Genomic DNA, 17,216 nt, shown 5'->3' with positions numbered 1-17,216 from the left:
CACAATTACATCACAATGTGATTGAATTATAGGATCAGAACACATAGTTATTATATGTGTGGGTCAGGTTTGCATGGTGTCTAAGGTCACAGAGCTAGCTAGAAGCATGATAAAACCCAGAATTCTAATTTCTTGATTCTGAGCTCACTGTGGTCTCTACAATAATACTGCCTGCCACATAATGTTAAATACAAGCAAATTATTATAAATTGTAATTTCAATCATCATAGGTTTATTTGAAAAAAATCACCAAACCTGGACGCAGCTGAATTGACACTTCTCCTGGTGTCACTTGAGTGTTAATTTCATTTTCACTTGGTATGATTACACGTACAGATGGGTATTCTATCGAATCAACCGAACAGCCTTTGCTTATTAAATTGGAAACAATATCACAACGTTCGCTTCTTGATTCACCTGAAATAAAATCCTGTTTAAAAAAAAGAAAATCACTGATGTTTTCAGTTTATATCATCTCAGTTATAACCAAAAAAAGTCTATACATAGCAAATATTTCAAATAAGCCATTTTCAGGGCAGAACAAATTATGCAACTGTTTAAATTAGTGCATGTTTCCAATAAGAACAGTGGCATATTTGTCATAAATAAAACCTTAATTTCTAAATCTCATTTTAAAAGAATAAAATGAATTATTAAAGAGGAGATTGAACTCAAGCACTTTAAATGTTGTTAACTGATCACTGCAAAGTTATACTGGCTTAATTCTTTCTAAATATTTTACTTTGGAAAGACAGATCCAGAAGAAAATTCAGCCAAAATAGACCACTCATTGGTTCCAAATGTGAGTCTCAGTTCTCAAAGGACTCAACTGGTATGTTTATTATATACTGTTATGTTTGGAATATGAAAGCAAGTCCTTAGAAATACATGCCTAATTAAATGCCAAAAATTCATGAAAGAATAAATTGGAAATCTAATTCTTAGACCATAAAGTTGTCCAGCCTCTTATACACACAACAGCCTAAAAGCAATTCAGTAAACTAATGGAGATGTTCATGATGACGTGGAGAGATATAATATTGCAGATCAAATTCTCCTGACTTTGCAACTGAATCTAAAATTTTCACTACTTAGCCTTGAGTAGTTGAGAGTTATCTAAGAGACATGCAATAAACTTGGAATTAATGCAATAACCTTATTAATTTATCCTGAGGGGAAAAATTTTATATTTTTATTTTTCATGTAAACATTTGGGATTTTTTCCTAAGAATGGAAAGTATATTGAAAGTATGGAAATATATTTTATTATGCATAACATTGGCCTGAGTTATTTGGGGTATTTGCTTACAAATGAGCTGGATATTTGCTCAGCAATCTTCCTAGCAATGGCTATATAGATTCAGCATTCAATCATTTCTCCTTTAATTAAGATGATATAAAGAATTGGATTTTTAATCCATTCATCACTAAATTAAAGAATGTTGATGAATATGTATTGAAGGACAATAATTTGGTAGGAGTTGGGGTAATGAAATGGAATAGAGCATGGCAGATAGAGCTCTTATCATCAAAATCAACAGACTATGGGTGAATTCACACATTAAGCAAATAAATATAACTGTTATGGGAATTGAATTTAGGGGGAACACAGAATATCACAGGGCATGGAAGAAGGGGATTATCAAGGTGACATGGACATTGAGTGTTGAATATGAGGTCACTAATTATAACCAGGGACAGCCAAGGCACTGGTGAGTAACAAGATACAACGGTGATAGGTATATAACAACATTCATACAAACTCTTCATTCCTTTCTCAAATAGAGTAGGACATGGCAAACTAGGGTCAGTGAAATGATCTAGGCTTTGGCCTATTTTTCTATGGTTTAAGTGCCAAAAAATTCTTTATACATTTTAAAAGCCTGTAACATAACAATAAAAGAAGAATGTGTGATAGGGATGGTGTGTGACCCACAGAGTCTAAATTTATTATGTAGTCCTTTATAGTGCTCATCCTGAATTAGAGCCTGCCTCATCCTGTAATATATGCATTAACTAAAAGGCAAAAGGGAACATGTCTTTCTTTCCAATCAAAATCTCCAGGTGTCATTTGATAAGTTCATTATGGAAACAGAAACATTCAGTTTGCTTTGTTGATTAATCATATGCCAGAAATTGAAAATAGCCAAAGCCTTAGTTTCTTTTATCTGAATTCATTCTATGTACTGTTAAAACGTGGAGGTGTTGTGTATGCGATAGAATTTATAAACAACATGGAGTTCCCTGGAGAGAGGTAGCAAATAACTGCTATAGTATGTGTCACATTCTTCCCGAGATCCCCAGGCTAAGTGGGGGACCTCATTTCTCCCAAGTAGGGGATACTGATAGTACACAAGGCTTGGTACATGTGTGCTTGATCATGTGTCAGATGACATGTTACAGATGAAGATCACATGCATTGTACAGATGTAAAAACCTAAGACTTCAAGTCATGGAAAGGAAATAAAGTACAAATAGCTTTATTTTCTTCCTTTCAGCCGGTCAGAGACTGTTATTTGTGCATACAGAATGGAGAAGAAAGGAGGGGTGTCATTTACTGTAACTATACATCAGTTTATGTCATGTGACCTTTAAATGTCAAATAGTTTTGCTGAAATCGGCAAAATGTTCTCTATTATTTTGCAATATCTGAATCAGCACAGCTGTTTTTATCCCACTGTAAAAACTAAGTCAGAAAAACATTGCCAATTGGCCAATTAGGTTTGAAAAGGGAAGAAAAGACTGTGGCATCATACTCAAGAATGGAATGTTGTTCCTGCCCATTGTGGCCTACTTTTCACTTTGTACAAAAGAAAAGCAATTTGAAACCACACCCTTTTAATTTTTGATATTTTGTGTCATTTTAACTTATTCTAATCTTTATGCTTTACTTTTTTCCTACAAGAAAAACAAAAGCAAATTCATAGTCTAAGTTTCTACAACTAAAATGTCTCTGAGAATGAAAAGGTCAGGTTGAAGTTACCCTGGCAAGTTTTTTATCAGTTGTTACTTTCATCTGTTTTCATATAGTATTCTGGTGATATAAATAGCTCAAGTTTTCCCCCTACTAATGTCTGAGTCTTTTTGACTGTCAAACATGGCAACCTGAACAGAAATGGAAAAATTCTATCATCTTCCTTTTGACAGCGAATGTCCTTCATATCATATTTTAGAATAACTATGCTCCTCTAAGCTTCTGGCTGTGCTGTGACACTCTATATCATGGTGGCAGCCAGGGGAGGAGGATAATTCTTCAAAACTTAACATGTCTTTCATAGACATTGATTAACAAGACACATAAGGTATTAAACCTAATACTGATGAGGTCCTTTGTATCCCAATTGTTTTCTGATTACTTCCATGTATCATGGAAGAAAAGAGAAAGTAAAAGACATGGAATGGCAGATAAAAATGCTACATAAGAAAACAATCCAAGTGAGTATCCACTGTCTAATTATTTTGTTATTTTTAATTTCTACCAGCCTTGAAAATGATATAAGCCAGGCTTATTTTATTATTGTTTATGTTCTCATCATGAATAGGGGAAAAACAAAACCTCATCCTTCCCTTTCCCTTCAGCTTACTGGCTGAGAAATCAGAGACACCAGTTGCATCTGTGCTTAAATGATGGGTGATCTTCCAAAATTCAATAATGCTTTCTGTCTCCCGATGATGTCAGGTAAGCCTGAAGGGAGTGGACAGCTCCTCTCAAAAATGTTGCCAACACTGGCCAGAGCCCTAAGACTGGGTGCTTGCTCTGAGGTAGTTATCAACACAGGCAATCATCTGCGTTTTCTAAGCCTCACCAAAGCTCTATAGAATTATGACTCCTATTCTTAATTATGAATTATATTTCTTAAGCAGTCCCTGTATGCCACATATTGCTTTATTATGTCTTCAAAGACTGTGAGGCAGGTGCAGATAGTAATCCCAGTTTAGAGGTAGGGAAAACTGAGGTTCAAAGCGATCAACATATCCAAGTTCACAGAGTTAGAAACTGGTGGAACTGGGATTTGAATCCAATTCAGTCTCTCTTTAGGGCCTGTTTTTCAATATATAAATCAGACTATACCACGTTGTACAGAAGAAAATTTAGTGACATGAACAGTCAAGTTATTCTTAACATTTTTCCCTGAGTAGTCCATCTGAGGGTTTGCCCACTGTGGACAAAGGACCTGCCCCCCACCATCCCTCACTGTGTGGGTAGCCACCTTTCTCTGCCTTAGCTCTCCCTCCACCTGACTACTGATCCCTCTAAATACCCCCGATCCTTCCTTCTGTGTCAGGACTGATTGTTTTCACAGAGTTGTGGCTTTTCTGATGCTCTGTGTCAGTCAGAACTGTGAGATGGAATGGGGCTTCCTCTGGAATCTGCTGTTCCAGTTGGCTGACAACTGGGCTTCAGAACCATCTTTGAAAGTTTCTCCAAATACCCTCCCCAAAGCACTGGAGGTCAGGTGGGCAAGTTTCAGGGCTCTAAGGATCTTTCTTAGTGAGGAAGTAAGAATCTAAAATAGCATGATGTTGCTTAGGTCAGAAACATTCTTAACAGAGAGAATAAGTAAACTCCAAGTTCAAGGTTATACAGATGAAGACAGACTCAGAGAATGGAATGAAGTCTGCTGGTCTTTGGCTCATAAGAAGTCATGAGATTGCACCCTAAGACTCAAATTCTCTTGTCTGTCACATTGCTTGGCTCCATGGGTTGTGTAAAGCCCTTCTGAACTCAGGAAAGGATCTCATCTTTTTGCTGGTGGAGCCCAGATTGCAGGTGGGGAGCTTCAGGCTGTCAGGCAGAAATCTGTTGATTTACAGACGTGGCTCTGTCTTGTGTACCCCACCCCTGCCTCTCCCCTGACTTGTTTCATCGAGTTATGCCTACTATCCTTGATTACTTTTTCCTGCTGGGGGCTGCCTCAGAACAAGCAGTAACAAGAGAAGGTGGAAAGATGATGGTAATTGTAGTTGCTGAGTTAAGTCAGAGGAGATCAAAGCCACAGTTTTATCTCCATATCAAGCAAAAGGCCCTTAAAACCCTATCTGTTCCAATTCCCAGGAGCTTCATAAGTAAATATAAAATTGCCTAGACAATCTCACAACAAAAGAAACCCCAATGTAGCAGACAATTTCTTTAGTGCAACTTATTATATATGGATAGTTTTGATTGAATATAATTGACAAAAGAAAAAAGAACTTTCAAAACAACTTTAGAGCCAAGAAAGAAGAAATACATTCTAATTATTACACTAAGAATTTTGTCATTAGGATTTTTTCTCTTATTGAATGCAAAGACACTAATTTTTTCTGGATTATTCTCTGTTCCATAGAACATAGTATATAATATTTCATGAACAAGTCACATGTTAAAAGCATCATGTTTTCCATATGTAACCAATAAATTGATGTACAATGTCAGAAAATGAAGTAAATCATTTATCTTCAAGTAGTTCAAATAAAAACAAATAAAATGGACCAATAAAGTAGCTTGCTTTTCTTTAATTTGCAAGTATAAGCTAACACTCCAACTTGAGTATACAACCTTGTGCCTCAAGCTGCAGCAAGAATTTCACATGGAATCCTACAGAACTATCAAAAGTGATTATCTGTGTTTGCCATTTCTTTCTATAGAACAGATGGAAAACATGAAATGGTTTTCACTTCATTTCAAAATTACCACAATTTTCCAAATAAAAAGTTATATTTGATTTTATATTCAGCCAAATATGCCATTTCCAAGCATAAAACCAAATAAAAAATTCCTGTCAGCATTATCTTTTTTTTTTCCTGATACACCTTCAAGGCACAAAATAGTCAGGCAATGAAATCATCCTAGAGAGAAAGTCAACTGTGATGAAAAAAAAAAACAAGGAAGAAAAAGAAGAAAAATGGCACACCTCTTGAACACACCATCCACATTCTGGACCCAGCTCAAGGCACCTGGCGCAGGACACTGCGTCTGAAGATGTGCATCTATTGTCTTCTGTAATGAAGGATAAAATGAGCTGTTATGGTTGATCTCATATTAGGAAGTGTAAGCAATTCTAACCAGAATGTTTTTTTTAAAATATTTTTAAAATTGTCAATGGACCTTCATTTTATTTATTTATATATGGTGCGAATCAAACACAGTGCCTCACATAGGCTAGGCAAGTACTCTACCACTGAGCCACAGCCCCAACCCTAACCAGAATGGTTTTGAAAACTTAAAAATAAGATGACCTTTTGTTTAAAATACATGACATCAAATAATGTATATTTTCTTTAGGAACAGTCAACCTAATTGTAACTATCAGATACCCAGATAGGTATTACTTAGTTTTATATGGGAGAAAGGAGATGATGGAAATTGATTTTAGATTTTGTAGTTTGGCTTGAAGTCACTGCAGTAAGAGGGGATCCTCCAAATTATTTAGTATGTTCAAGTCTCATTGTATCTCCTATTCTCTGAACCAAGTAGGTTTGGGTGGAGAGATTCTAGAGTTATTCTTATAAAAATTAGCATATGCAGACATCATTCTCCACGTGAAAAGCATGTTGAGTCATAGTGAATGAAGTGTCAGAGAAATAATCTTGATGGACATTTAACATAGTTAAAATGGAAATTCCGATTGTGTCAGTATTGATTATTTTGGTGTGAGAAATATCAGAGCCAGACACAATGGCATGACTCAGTATTTTATAAGTGGTCAAAAAATTTTTAAAAAGTAAGGTGGTCAAAAGTAATGTGGTCTAATTGAATGAATGAGTTGTTTTATTTAACTCAATTCAATTTCTCAGATTGGATCACGTACGATTCACTTTTCCACATCTGGGTAGGGCTGGGGAGTAGGACACCCTTAAGAATGACTTCTGGAGGCATTGACATCTGGTACCACTTTGCCATCTCATTTTGTTTCTTCTAAACTGTGTTTCTCTTTAACAACTCTAATAGGAATTAAAGAAAACTCACATGCACCCAGATGTGTGGTTCTGTGTACATAACCACACATTGACATGTAGTTTTAAAAGGGATAGGGACAATTCCAATTGGTTTCTATTTACTTTCTCTTTCTCAACTTCCCCAATATTCTGGAATCCAGGGTAAAACAGTTTTGCCTTGGATGTGGCTCAGCATGGGTGTTGGCAGTGTCAGCAGAGGTGATAACTGGGCAGCAGTACCCTACCCTGTATGTCCCAGGCCTGGTTTAGGTTAAGTGAAGCATCTTTCTCTAGAACCCCTGCTAATTTGTTATTTACTCTCCGAGTCTCCTTATACTATTTGTACTTGGCTTTATAACATCATTTTAAACACATTATCTGAAAGTCCTTCACTGGTCTTTCCAGATGTGGCCTAGAATTCCAAGAACTAAAATTTACTAATGTTTTAGTTAATTCACTAAAGTGTGAAGGCTCCTTAGACTAAAAATCTTCCATCTGATTTAACTGCAAAATGTGAAATCTGTTTACCCCTAAACATATTCAGAAGAGTGAGAAACCTTTCCAGTTTTGTTCCCTGAAAGAAAATTGATATCAAGCACACTGACAGAGTCTTATGATCTCAGTGTGTACCCAAAATTTGTAAGTTAAGACTCAGTCTCCAGTTCAGTAGTATGAAGAGGTGGGACCTGTAGGAAGTGATTAGACCTGAGCCTCCTCCTTGGTAAATAGGACTGGGCCCCTGAGACAAGAGGCCTCACACCTGTTCAGCCTTTTCCACCCACTGCTTTTTTTTTTTTTTTTTTTTTTCCCTNTGGAAGATAATTAGGTTTAGTTAGGTGAGGTCATGACAGTGACCTTCTAAGAAGAGATACTAGACATTCTCTCTCCCTCTTTCTGACATGTGCCATGTGAGGTAGAAAGCCTTCATCAGACTCTGAATGAGAGTCTTTATCTTGGTCTTCCCAGCCTCTAGAACTGTAAGAAATTAATTCCTGTGAAGTTTGGCAATGTAGCTCAGTGGTAAAGCACTTGCCTACCATGCACGAGGCCCTGGGTTCAGTCCACAATACCACACACACACACACACACACACACACACACAGTAAAGTAAAAATAAATTTCTGTGGTTTATAAATTACCCAGTGTTTAGTATTATGCTACAGCAACATGAAAGGATGAGACTTAGATATAACTTGATTTTTACAAGCTGTTGGCCTTGAAGTAAGTAGATCATGGAGTAAGAGTCATTTCAGTTCACTCTTGACCAAGCTTCTTACTCAACAGGTAGAGCTTTCTTGTCAGTAGTGAAAACTGCAGTCTCATGGAAGGGAAGCTGCTAACCCTAAGACTCTAGTCTCAATTCTAATGGTTGTAGGATTTTGTCCCAAGTTAATCCAAATTCAAACTCAGGCTGGGCTCCTACTCCTGTAGCACACATGATACATAACAAATTTACAAGGAAAAAAAATCTCTTTTCTTTAAAAAGTTCCAGTGCCAACTTCTGTTTTAAACTTCAGACAACTAAGGATGTTGACTGAGAGGGATAGACACTTTGGTCCTGTCAATACTTCCCAGGTTCCGGGGCTGACATTTCTCAGACTCTACGTAACTACAGGGGGAAAAAAATCCCATAAATGGATCTGGAGGAGGCAGATCGTATGGTTCTGCAGAACTGGAGGCAAGCCATAAATTGAACTCCATGGGAACTGTGTCAAACATTATTTCTGGAGAGTGTCATGGTTATACTTCACAGAAGACAAGCTAAATACACTTTGACAGGCAGAATTTTAAAGGTTTTCTTTTTAATTTTAAAATGTTCAAGTGAGTAAAATACCTAACCTGCAAATATCACATCAATTATAGCAATTCTTGTCACTGAATGGGCAAAGTATTATAAATGCTACCAGTTAGCATATACTAGGAATCTCTCTCTCCCTCCCTCCCTCTCTTTCTCTCTCCCACTCACACACATGCGAACACTCACACACCTTTCTGTGAGAATAGAATCTAAGCACACACATCAACTTCAAGGCACAATTGCCGTTTACAGACACTGGCAATTTGTCATCAGCCTTTGGGTTTGCCCAGCTCATTTGCCCTCTCATCTCTGACGCAAGAACACAGCAGGAAGGCTGCTTTCCTGTGGTGGTTTCTAGCAGCCCTGGGCACTTCCCTGACACCTCATCAGAGCATGTGCCTGACTGGTTCTGCTTCCCACTCTGTGATTGGGGTTGCTACGTGCTCAGCCATTAGTCCGGGAATGGCACACTAAGCACCCTATTCTCCATATTCTAGCATTGTATTTTTATGAAGGAACTTTTTATTGATCCTTATGAAAACTCATAGGGCCTGGAAGCAGAATGACATTGTTTAAAACTACATATCATCGAATTCTTCTTTTTGTGTTCATTTGTTTCAGCCCTTGGTGCCTCGGGAACTCCATGTTATTAAAAAATGTGCTGCCTTGGCACAATGGTAAAGGATTTGACAGTCTATTGACAACAAGTGCATACATTCTAAATAATTCTATTGCTTGGTCTACGAGTGTGGGAGCATGGACAGGAGGCTTGTTTTTTCTCATTATGTTACTACTGCAGGTAACAGACTGATGAGGCAGCATGGCTAAAGGACTAACTGGGAAGGAACCTCCAAACCTCCATAGCACTGCTGCTTATCAGCCATGTGCCCTTAGGTTAGCTACTTCAAGTCTCTAAGCCATCATTTCCTACACTGCAACACAGGGCTAACTACATCCACACCAAGCTGCTGATATGAAGATGAAGTGAGACAAAACATGAGAAGCATAGTGCTCAGGGCACAGTGGGCATTCAGTAAAGAAGCTGTTATAATCTCATTGTAATAAATCACATGTACATATACATACACCTATGTATGTATTACCTATTTGTGTGTCTATGTGTGCATGTATTAGGTTCTACGTTCAGAAAAAAGGAAGATGTTATATGTCTTTACATTTGTAGTCAATATAATTTGTTGTCCTTAATGTGAAAATCCCTTGGATCAAAAAGACCAAGTTTGAAATACATAGCTAGTATATAAAAATTGCTATTAAATAAAAAGTTATTGTGTTTAGTTTAATTGTTTAAAATGACTCTTAAAATCAAGAAAGTTAAATATAGACAAATCAGGATGATTTATTACAAATACACTTTTTGTCATGACCCTGAAATGCTCTTAGAATGTCTTAATTTTATTTCTATTTTGCAAGGTAAACATTGATTGAAACCAAGCAATTTTTAAATTATTTCCCAGAATTAAATGTGTATGACACATGTGAAATGACCTGTCTAACTGCCAGTCAAAAATATTATAAATACCCATCATCAAAAGGATAGAGTACCCAAATATCAGCAACTACATATTTATGATCCATGCTTAGTTATTTTTTGTTTTGGATGATGCAATTTTTTTTCATATTACTTTGCAAATATTTAATCTACAGAAGTGAGAAAGAGAAACAAATACACAAAAACAAAAATCTCCAAAACAAAACAAAACAAAAAAAGACAATGGAAACTTCAATGTTTGCATTGGGATCTTTCCATCAATCAATGATGAGATAAGCGAAAATTACAAAGAAACATTCCTTGTTTTGTGTTGTTGTTAATCTTTATAACAAACTTTCAGTATAACTTAAAGAATATCTACAGTTATCTGGAAGAAGGAACATATAAAGACTGATAAAGATTGTAGTCCATGATATTTATAACCAATTAGAGTCTCCTATCATGCCTAGACAGAATCATTTATGAGAAATGTTTTTTTTTTCCAGGCAGTATCCCTTTCTTAGTTGATTTTACTAAACAAATTAAATTAATCTTGATAATTGCATAAAGCTACTTCATTAAAAAAAGCAAATATTTACAAGGAATACATATTCTACTTTGATAACAGTTGAAACTAGACAAACTGGCCACATTCAAGCATAAGGTTCAAACTATAACTCTGAATTTTTTGTTTTATATGTTATATACATATCTATATAATTATGATGTTACAGAATATGTTTATATATTGACTATGTTATACATATGTGTGTATATATTATATATAAATAAAATCATGGTCCTCTAAATGTTACCAGTACCTTCAAAAATACAGTACCTGATCATTGAAGTTCTCTTTTATGCAGAAATTTAATGCCTGCTATTATTTGATATAAAAATTAAGACAAAGAAATACATTCAAATTCTAATTATTTTCCATTACCAAAAAACTCCAAGTTTTGGATTGAAGTTTCCTAAAGTTTCTTACAAAAAAAAAAAAGGAGGGAGTAGGTAGTTAATCCACTTCTTTGAAAATCAGACACTGGAAACAAAACACAAGTTAAATTTTAATGGGGACTCAGTAAAGGGGTTAGGAAAAAAGGGAGAGGCATGGGAAGCTTGTTGGAAAAGCCAGGTGTGAGCAGGAAAGCTCTGAGGAGCTAAAGAAGACAGAAGGCCAGCAAATGAGCACATGGCATGGTATCTCCAAACAAGGGAACAAGAAATCTACACAACTTCTTCTAGTTTTCCTTTTTTCTCTGGGTTTTCTTGTATTTTATAAATACATAACACAAACCATGTTATTTCATAGATTTTCATTTGCCATTTTATTTAGTATTTAGAATATATGAGACGAAATTTTACTGGCAAAGAAGAAGAGTTTAAAAATTGCATAATGTCTGTGGTGAAACTTTAGCTACTAAAATGATTTCTATGCAATAAATGTGTATTTCAACTGTGCCCATAGAGAAGTGGTTGGAAAATTCATCTTGATATTTGTAGTTATGGTCCTAAGTTATGGGTTTAGAAACCACTACCCTCTATAGTATCATCCAACAAATTACTACTGTTTGATTAGTTTCAAATTTGTAGAAAGTGGCCATTCAGCCCATAATAATGAAAATGAGTATCTTACTGGGGAAAATTATTTTTTTGAAATAATTTCCACTCTTCTTTGATTTGAAAAAAAAACATATAACAGTATGTATGTTGAGTGAAAGCACAATTTGGGGTTCTGGTGATTAGGTTTGGCCGTTTGAAGGTTCATTTAAGGGAAAGGAGATGGCATAATGATGCTGCAGTTTAAGAGAAATGTGAAGGAATGATAAAACTGTAAGAAAAAATAATTATCAGAGGAAAACCTAGATAGAGATCCTTGGAAAGTAATTTACTGAGAAAGGAAGTGAAGTAAGTGGTCAGGAGAGGACAAGGCACTAAGCAAAGTACAACTGAAGTCTGCTACCAGACTGATCCTACCCAGGGCTCTAAGGACAAAAGATGCCACAGTGTTTTCCTGCCTTGAGGCAAAGGAGCCTGGCTTTAAACCCTGAGCTGAGTGTTACTAGGCAGCCTGGTGAAGGGTAGAGTAGGGTTGACCTCCCAGACACTTCTAAGCAATGTGGCTTCTTTTGGTGGAGGGCAATTCTTCTGAGAAGGCGGCAGCTGTTAGCCATCAACAGCCATAACTTAGAGCAGCTGGAGATGGGTGTGCCTGCCCTATAAAATAAGTCCCAGTGGGCTCCAACAACATCTACTACAATGCTCTACCCCATAAAGTGATAAACAACCAAAGTATTGAGGTAGAAAATGCTATTTGCCCGCCTGTGCTATTTCTTCACTGACAGTGTCCTAGATTTATTGAAGATGGCACTAAGAAGAACTGAAATGCCACAATCCCCAGCTTCTCTTGCAACAATGCTCATTGTATGACTAGCTCTACTGATTGGGATGAAGCCGGAAGCTGCTTAATGGGGCTTCTGTGAAAGCTCCTCAGAAAAGAGTGTTGCCCTTTGCCTGTCTTCTTTCTTTCTGCCTGGAACATAGATGTGGTGTTTTGACCTGCAGCACCATATTTAGAGAGAAGTTGTCTTAGGGAAGCCACTGCTAAAGATGCAGAAACGAGGGGGTTCCGGCCTCTCTCGGTACACTAAGTCTGCCACTCAGAACTCTCTGATGGGAAGAAGAAATTTTACCCCAATCCTATTTAATGTACTGCTTTTAAGAGCTCTCTCTTTTTTAAAAAAAATCATTAAATTGATTAATTTATTTTAATTAGCTATATATGACAGAATGCATTTTGATTCATCATATATAATTGCAGCACAACTTTTCATTTCTCTGGTTGTACATGATGTAGCATCACACCGTATGTGTAGTTATACATGTACCTACAGTAATGATGTCCATCTCATTCCACCATTTTTCCTGCTCCCATGAACCCTCTCACTTTCTTGATATTGTCCTTTTTTATGTTTTTATTTGTTTTAATTAGTTATACATGACAGTAGAATGCATTTATGCACTTTTATATATCATACATAGATGGGAAATAATTTCTCATTTTTCTGAGTGTACATGTTGCAGGATCATATTGGTCACACAGTCACATATATACATAGAGTAATAATGTCCGTTTCATTCTATTATCTTTCCTATCTCCACATCCCCTCTCCTTCCCTCCCTTCACTTCCCTCTACCTAATCAAAGGTAAGTCTATTCTAAGAACTCTCTTAAATCTAACAGATTAAAACAATGTCTAATCAATGAATTTTCATCTGAGTTTTGAAAGATAAGAAGAGAGTAACAAACAGAATTCAGCTTAATAGTTTTTTAAAAACTTGTTAAGCCTAACTTTACTCTATGTGAAGCAGACCACTCATATTGAAGAGATGTAATTTTTCATGTTTCGTTAGTCTGTTTTCCCTTGGAAAACTGAGATTACTAGGCTATCAGTTTCTGGCCTCACAAAGGCTTAAACTCATTTTCTTTATATTTCCAGTACATGAGTCTCACACCTGGATCACACTCAGAAAAAAATGTAATGAATAAATGAAATTCTATGTTGAGGTTAATTTAGCAATTTAATTACTGAGATTTTTCTAACTTTTGACTACTCATGTTTTTAAATAACCTTCATTTCCAAAAGCAATTTATTTCAAAAGGCAACGTTACTATGTTTACTTAATGATATACATCTGGATGAATTTATCTTGATTCTTCCAAAACTTGAAAACAAACTTACCTATAGTGACACTTTTTGTTTGTTTGTTTTTTTATATTTGGTATTCTGTTATTGTTTGTTCTGCTGATTTATTTTAAGAAAATCAAATTTCTTTCCAAAGAACTTTGGATATTTAATAAAATGATATCAAATTGAAATAACCACTACATTCCTTTACATTTTGTTGTTGCTTAGATCTAAACCATATTTTGATTCAGCAAATGTCCCTTTTCCCTCTAGATTTAAATAATTTGTTACTGAGCAGAACTTCCTTATAATGCCAGTACTAGGAAATACCACTAATATCTTTGCTTCTCTAAATTTGAGTTTTTCAGGCTTTGATTATATGCAACCTGTATGTTTCAGAGACAAATTTCAACCTTTCCTGCTACACAGCAAATAATTCATGTGATTATAATAATGTTTATGCTGGCATAAAATCGTTGGAGAGCAAAAAAGAAAAAAAAAAAGTCCCTTTTGATCCTGGGCAGATTAGGGAAGGATGGAGCAATGCTACACATTCCACTAGTCTGCCCTGCCTTCTTTGGGGCAATCCCAATGTGAGTCAGAGCTTAAAAGGGCTGGGACAGCATCAATCATAACTCTAATTCATGATGGAATTTACAAGAAGAACCACTGTATAGCCACTAATGACACTCATTGGTATTGAAATCCATTATCATAAGAAGCTTGGTCAGATGGGACCATAATAGAATTTTGTGTTGTAATCCACTTATACACATTGTAATCAATTTTGCTCTGAAAATGCTCCAATTGTTGCACATAGTGGGTGACTGTACATTTTATCATTTTATGCTCTACCCTGAATATCTTTTTTTTTTTTTCCTTGAAAGGAAAAAAAGTTCTACCGGAACAACAAATGTAAATTGTTGCTTCTGAGGCAAGTGGAAGATTAAGGTCACCCTAAATTCATGGTAGTTTTAGTGTTGTGGAATGAAAAACAAAAATAACCAAGACACTTTATTCAAAGATTAGAAGGAACATGAAAAGAGAAAAAGAACCCCAAGTGTTAGCCATGAAGGACTGTCACTACAAACATGTTGGCCTGGAGCTGGTTTTGAAGATAAGTAAAATGCAGAAATCTGGTTGAAAGTTGATTATGTTTAGATCACATCCTATGTACATCTTGACATATATTATTTGATGTGCGAAGCAGATGAAGGAACATAAAGAATGTTTGTCATTTGCATTTGAAAATGACTTGGCAGTTCTTATTTTTTCCTAGACCATGACATTTCTTTGGTGGGCCAAATGGTCACTCAGCATAGAAGAGTAGCTCCTGAAGAGCATCCCATTTAGTTTTGCAGTTGGCTGTTTATCTAAGCACAGCAGTTTGTCCTCTGACACCTGGTGGGAATCTGTGAGAAAGTAAAGTGAGAGAAACTCAAGTGGAAAGATGGGGGTCGGGCTCTCCACATGTCCTTCCTAATTCAGACCTGGAACTTCAAAAAGCCTCAGCATCTCAAGACTCAAGGAGGGTTCCAGAGGCCCCTGAGGTAAATTCTGGTTAAAGCTGTATTTGTCTAACTTGGAAAAGCAATATTAGTCATGTGCTTTGTTTCTTGTTTTAACTGGAACTTTTCCATACATTCCAACTGTCCTGTTTATGAGGCACACTCCCTTTCTATAAAAGCCAAAGTATTCACCGTTTCCCACTCTGTTCCTCTAAATAATGTTTTCAGTTTAACATACTAAATTGAAAGAGTTCCAGGGGCTCTTCCTATTTTCCTTTCCTCTCCAACTCTTGGCAGGTATGAATTTCCTTTCTTCCACTTTAAAAACAAAACAAACAAAACAACAACAACAACAACAGTTTTTCATGTCGAATTTAAATGCCTTGGTTAAAAAAGATTAAAAATAACAGCTCTTGGATAGTAGGAATGCATTTACTAGGTAGTATCTTTAAAATCTGACGTCCCATTGCAGGTGTGCATTTGATTAGAGCAGAAACGTACCACCCTAAACTGTAAGGAATTTTGTTTCAAGTAAAATAAACATATAAAACTCAAAGGGAATTTTAGTTCACTTATAATTTGGTTTTCTTTGTGTTACATTGCAAAATTCAAACAAGTTAAAAAAATTGGACACTGCCACCTTGAAAAATGAAATCCAAATATACAATAGGAGAAAATCAGAGAATATTAAAAAATGGGTCATATATCAAGCATTTTGTAAATTTATAAAAATCCAATGAGGAAAGCACTAATGCCCATTTTGCAGAAGGGAAACTAAACTTCAGAGAGGCTAAACTGCATCCCAAAGTCACACAGCTAACAAGTACAGGGACTGAGTTTAACTATAGAGCCTTTCCTTCTGAACACTGTCCAAAAAGGGAATAACATAAAGACAGCTATTCCAAATTAAGACTGGAAACCCTTTGGTATTACTATTATTAGTCCTTAAGTGATGACTCAATAATAATTCCTGTGTACTTCAAAATAATTCTTTAATACAAATAGAATGTTGTTATTTTTCCAATCATCCATACCAAGGCAATCTCATTTTCCCACTCTAAAAACAGGGATGTTAGGTTCTCCTCAGCAGGATTATGTTACCCCCACAGTGCCAAAGACCTCCCCAAATACTTCAATGCCCTTTTCAAAAATTCATTTTTTTACTATGCACAGGGAAACTCTGAGTTTTTAGCATAAAAGTCCCAGCCTGAAGGTCTCCCTGAGCGCATGAATCAGATTGGCTGGTGCTTGTTCAGCATGGGAGAGCAGCTCCTTTTACAACTGTGTTTCCCCATCTCCTGCCAGGGGATGTCTCTGAGCTGCATGCAAATTAGGCAGAAGCACATGAAATGGTGTTCACAGTTAGCTGTTTCCATTTGTGAATTTCCAGTTCTGACCTGGAAGCCAAATCTGGAACAGGGAAGAAGGCAACTTGTTCTGGTCCTAACCCTGTAGTCTCCTGACCTTGGCTTGACAATTAACTCTGCTGAGACTGTGCCTGCCAGCTGATGAAGTGGGGAAACTGATCCCCCCATCATTTTGTGCTTCATTCATATACTGTGCCATGAAAACACTGAAAAAGTAGAGTATGAGTTAAAATGATTGGTGGGGAACTCTGACTTTACAGCACGTACAATTCTGTTAGTTTATGGATTATTTTAAGGATACTTGTACAAATAGAAAAGATTTATTTTAAAGGTCACCAAAATCCTTATACTTCAGATTTAATAGTTGCCCACAATGCAAAATGATGATTAACTGTTTCGTGTTCAACACTGTCAGCAAAGTGATATGAGCAAAATTTTGGGGGGTTCT

General features: G+C 36.2%; 1 protein-coding gene across 3 annotated transcripts in view; it reads right to left on the bottom strand.

Moving 5' to 3' along the window:
* Positions 1-17,216, bottom strand: part of Itgb8 (integrin subunit beta 8) — a 90,659-nt gene that overhangs the window by 49,381 nt on the left and 24,062 nt on the right. For all 3 annotated transcript variants that reach the window (XM_048799692.1, XM_048799691.1, XM_015498133.2), the window contains exons 2-3: positions 5,895-5,980; positions 256-430 (exon numbers count right to left, since the gene is read on the bottom strand). In XM_048799692.1, the coding sequence (XP_048655649.1) occupies positions 256-430; positions 5,895-5,980 (261 nt within the window). The remainder of the gene's footprint in view (positions 1-255; positions 431-5,894; positions 5,981-17,216) is intronic.

Source organism: Marmota marmota, unplaced genomic scaffold, assembly GCF_001458135.2.
Source record: "Marmota marmota marmota unplaced genomic scaffold, marMar, whole genome shotgun sequence".
In the NCBI taxonomy this organism is placed as follows: Eukaryota; Metazoa; Chordata; class Mammalia; order Rodentia; family Sciuridae; genus Marmota; species Marmota marmota.
Note: the sequence above shows the minus strand (reverse complement) of the source record. Positions and strands in the feature narration are given on the sequence as shown.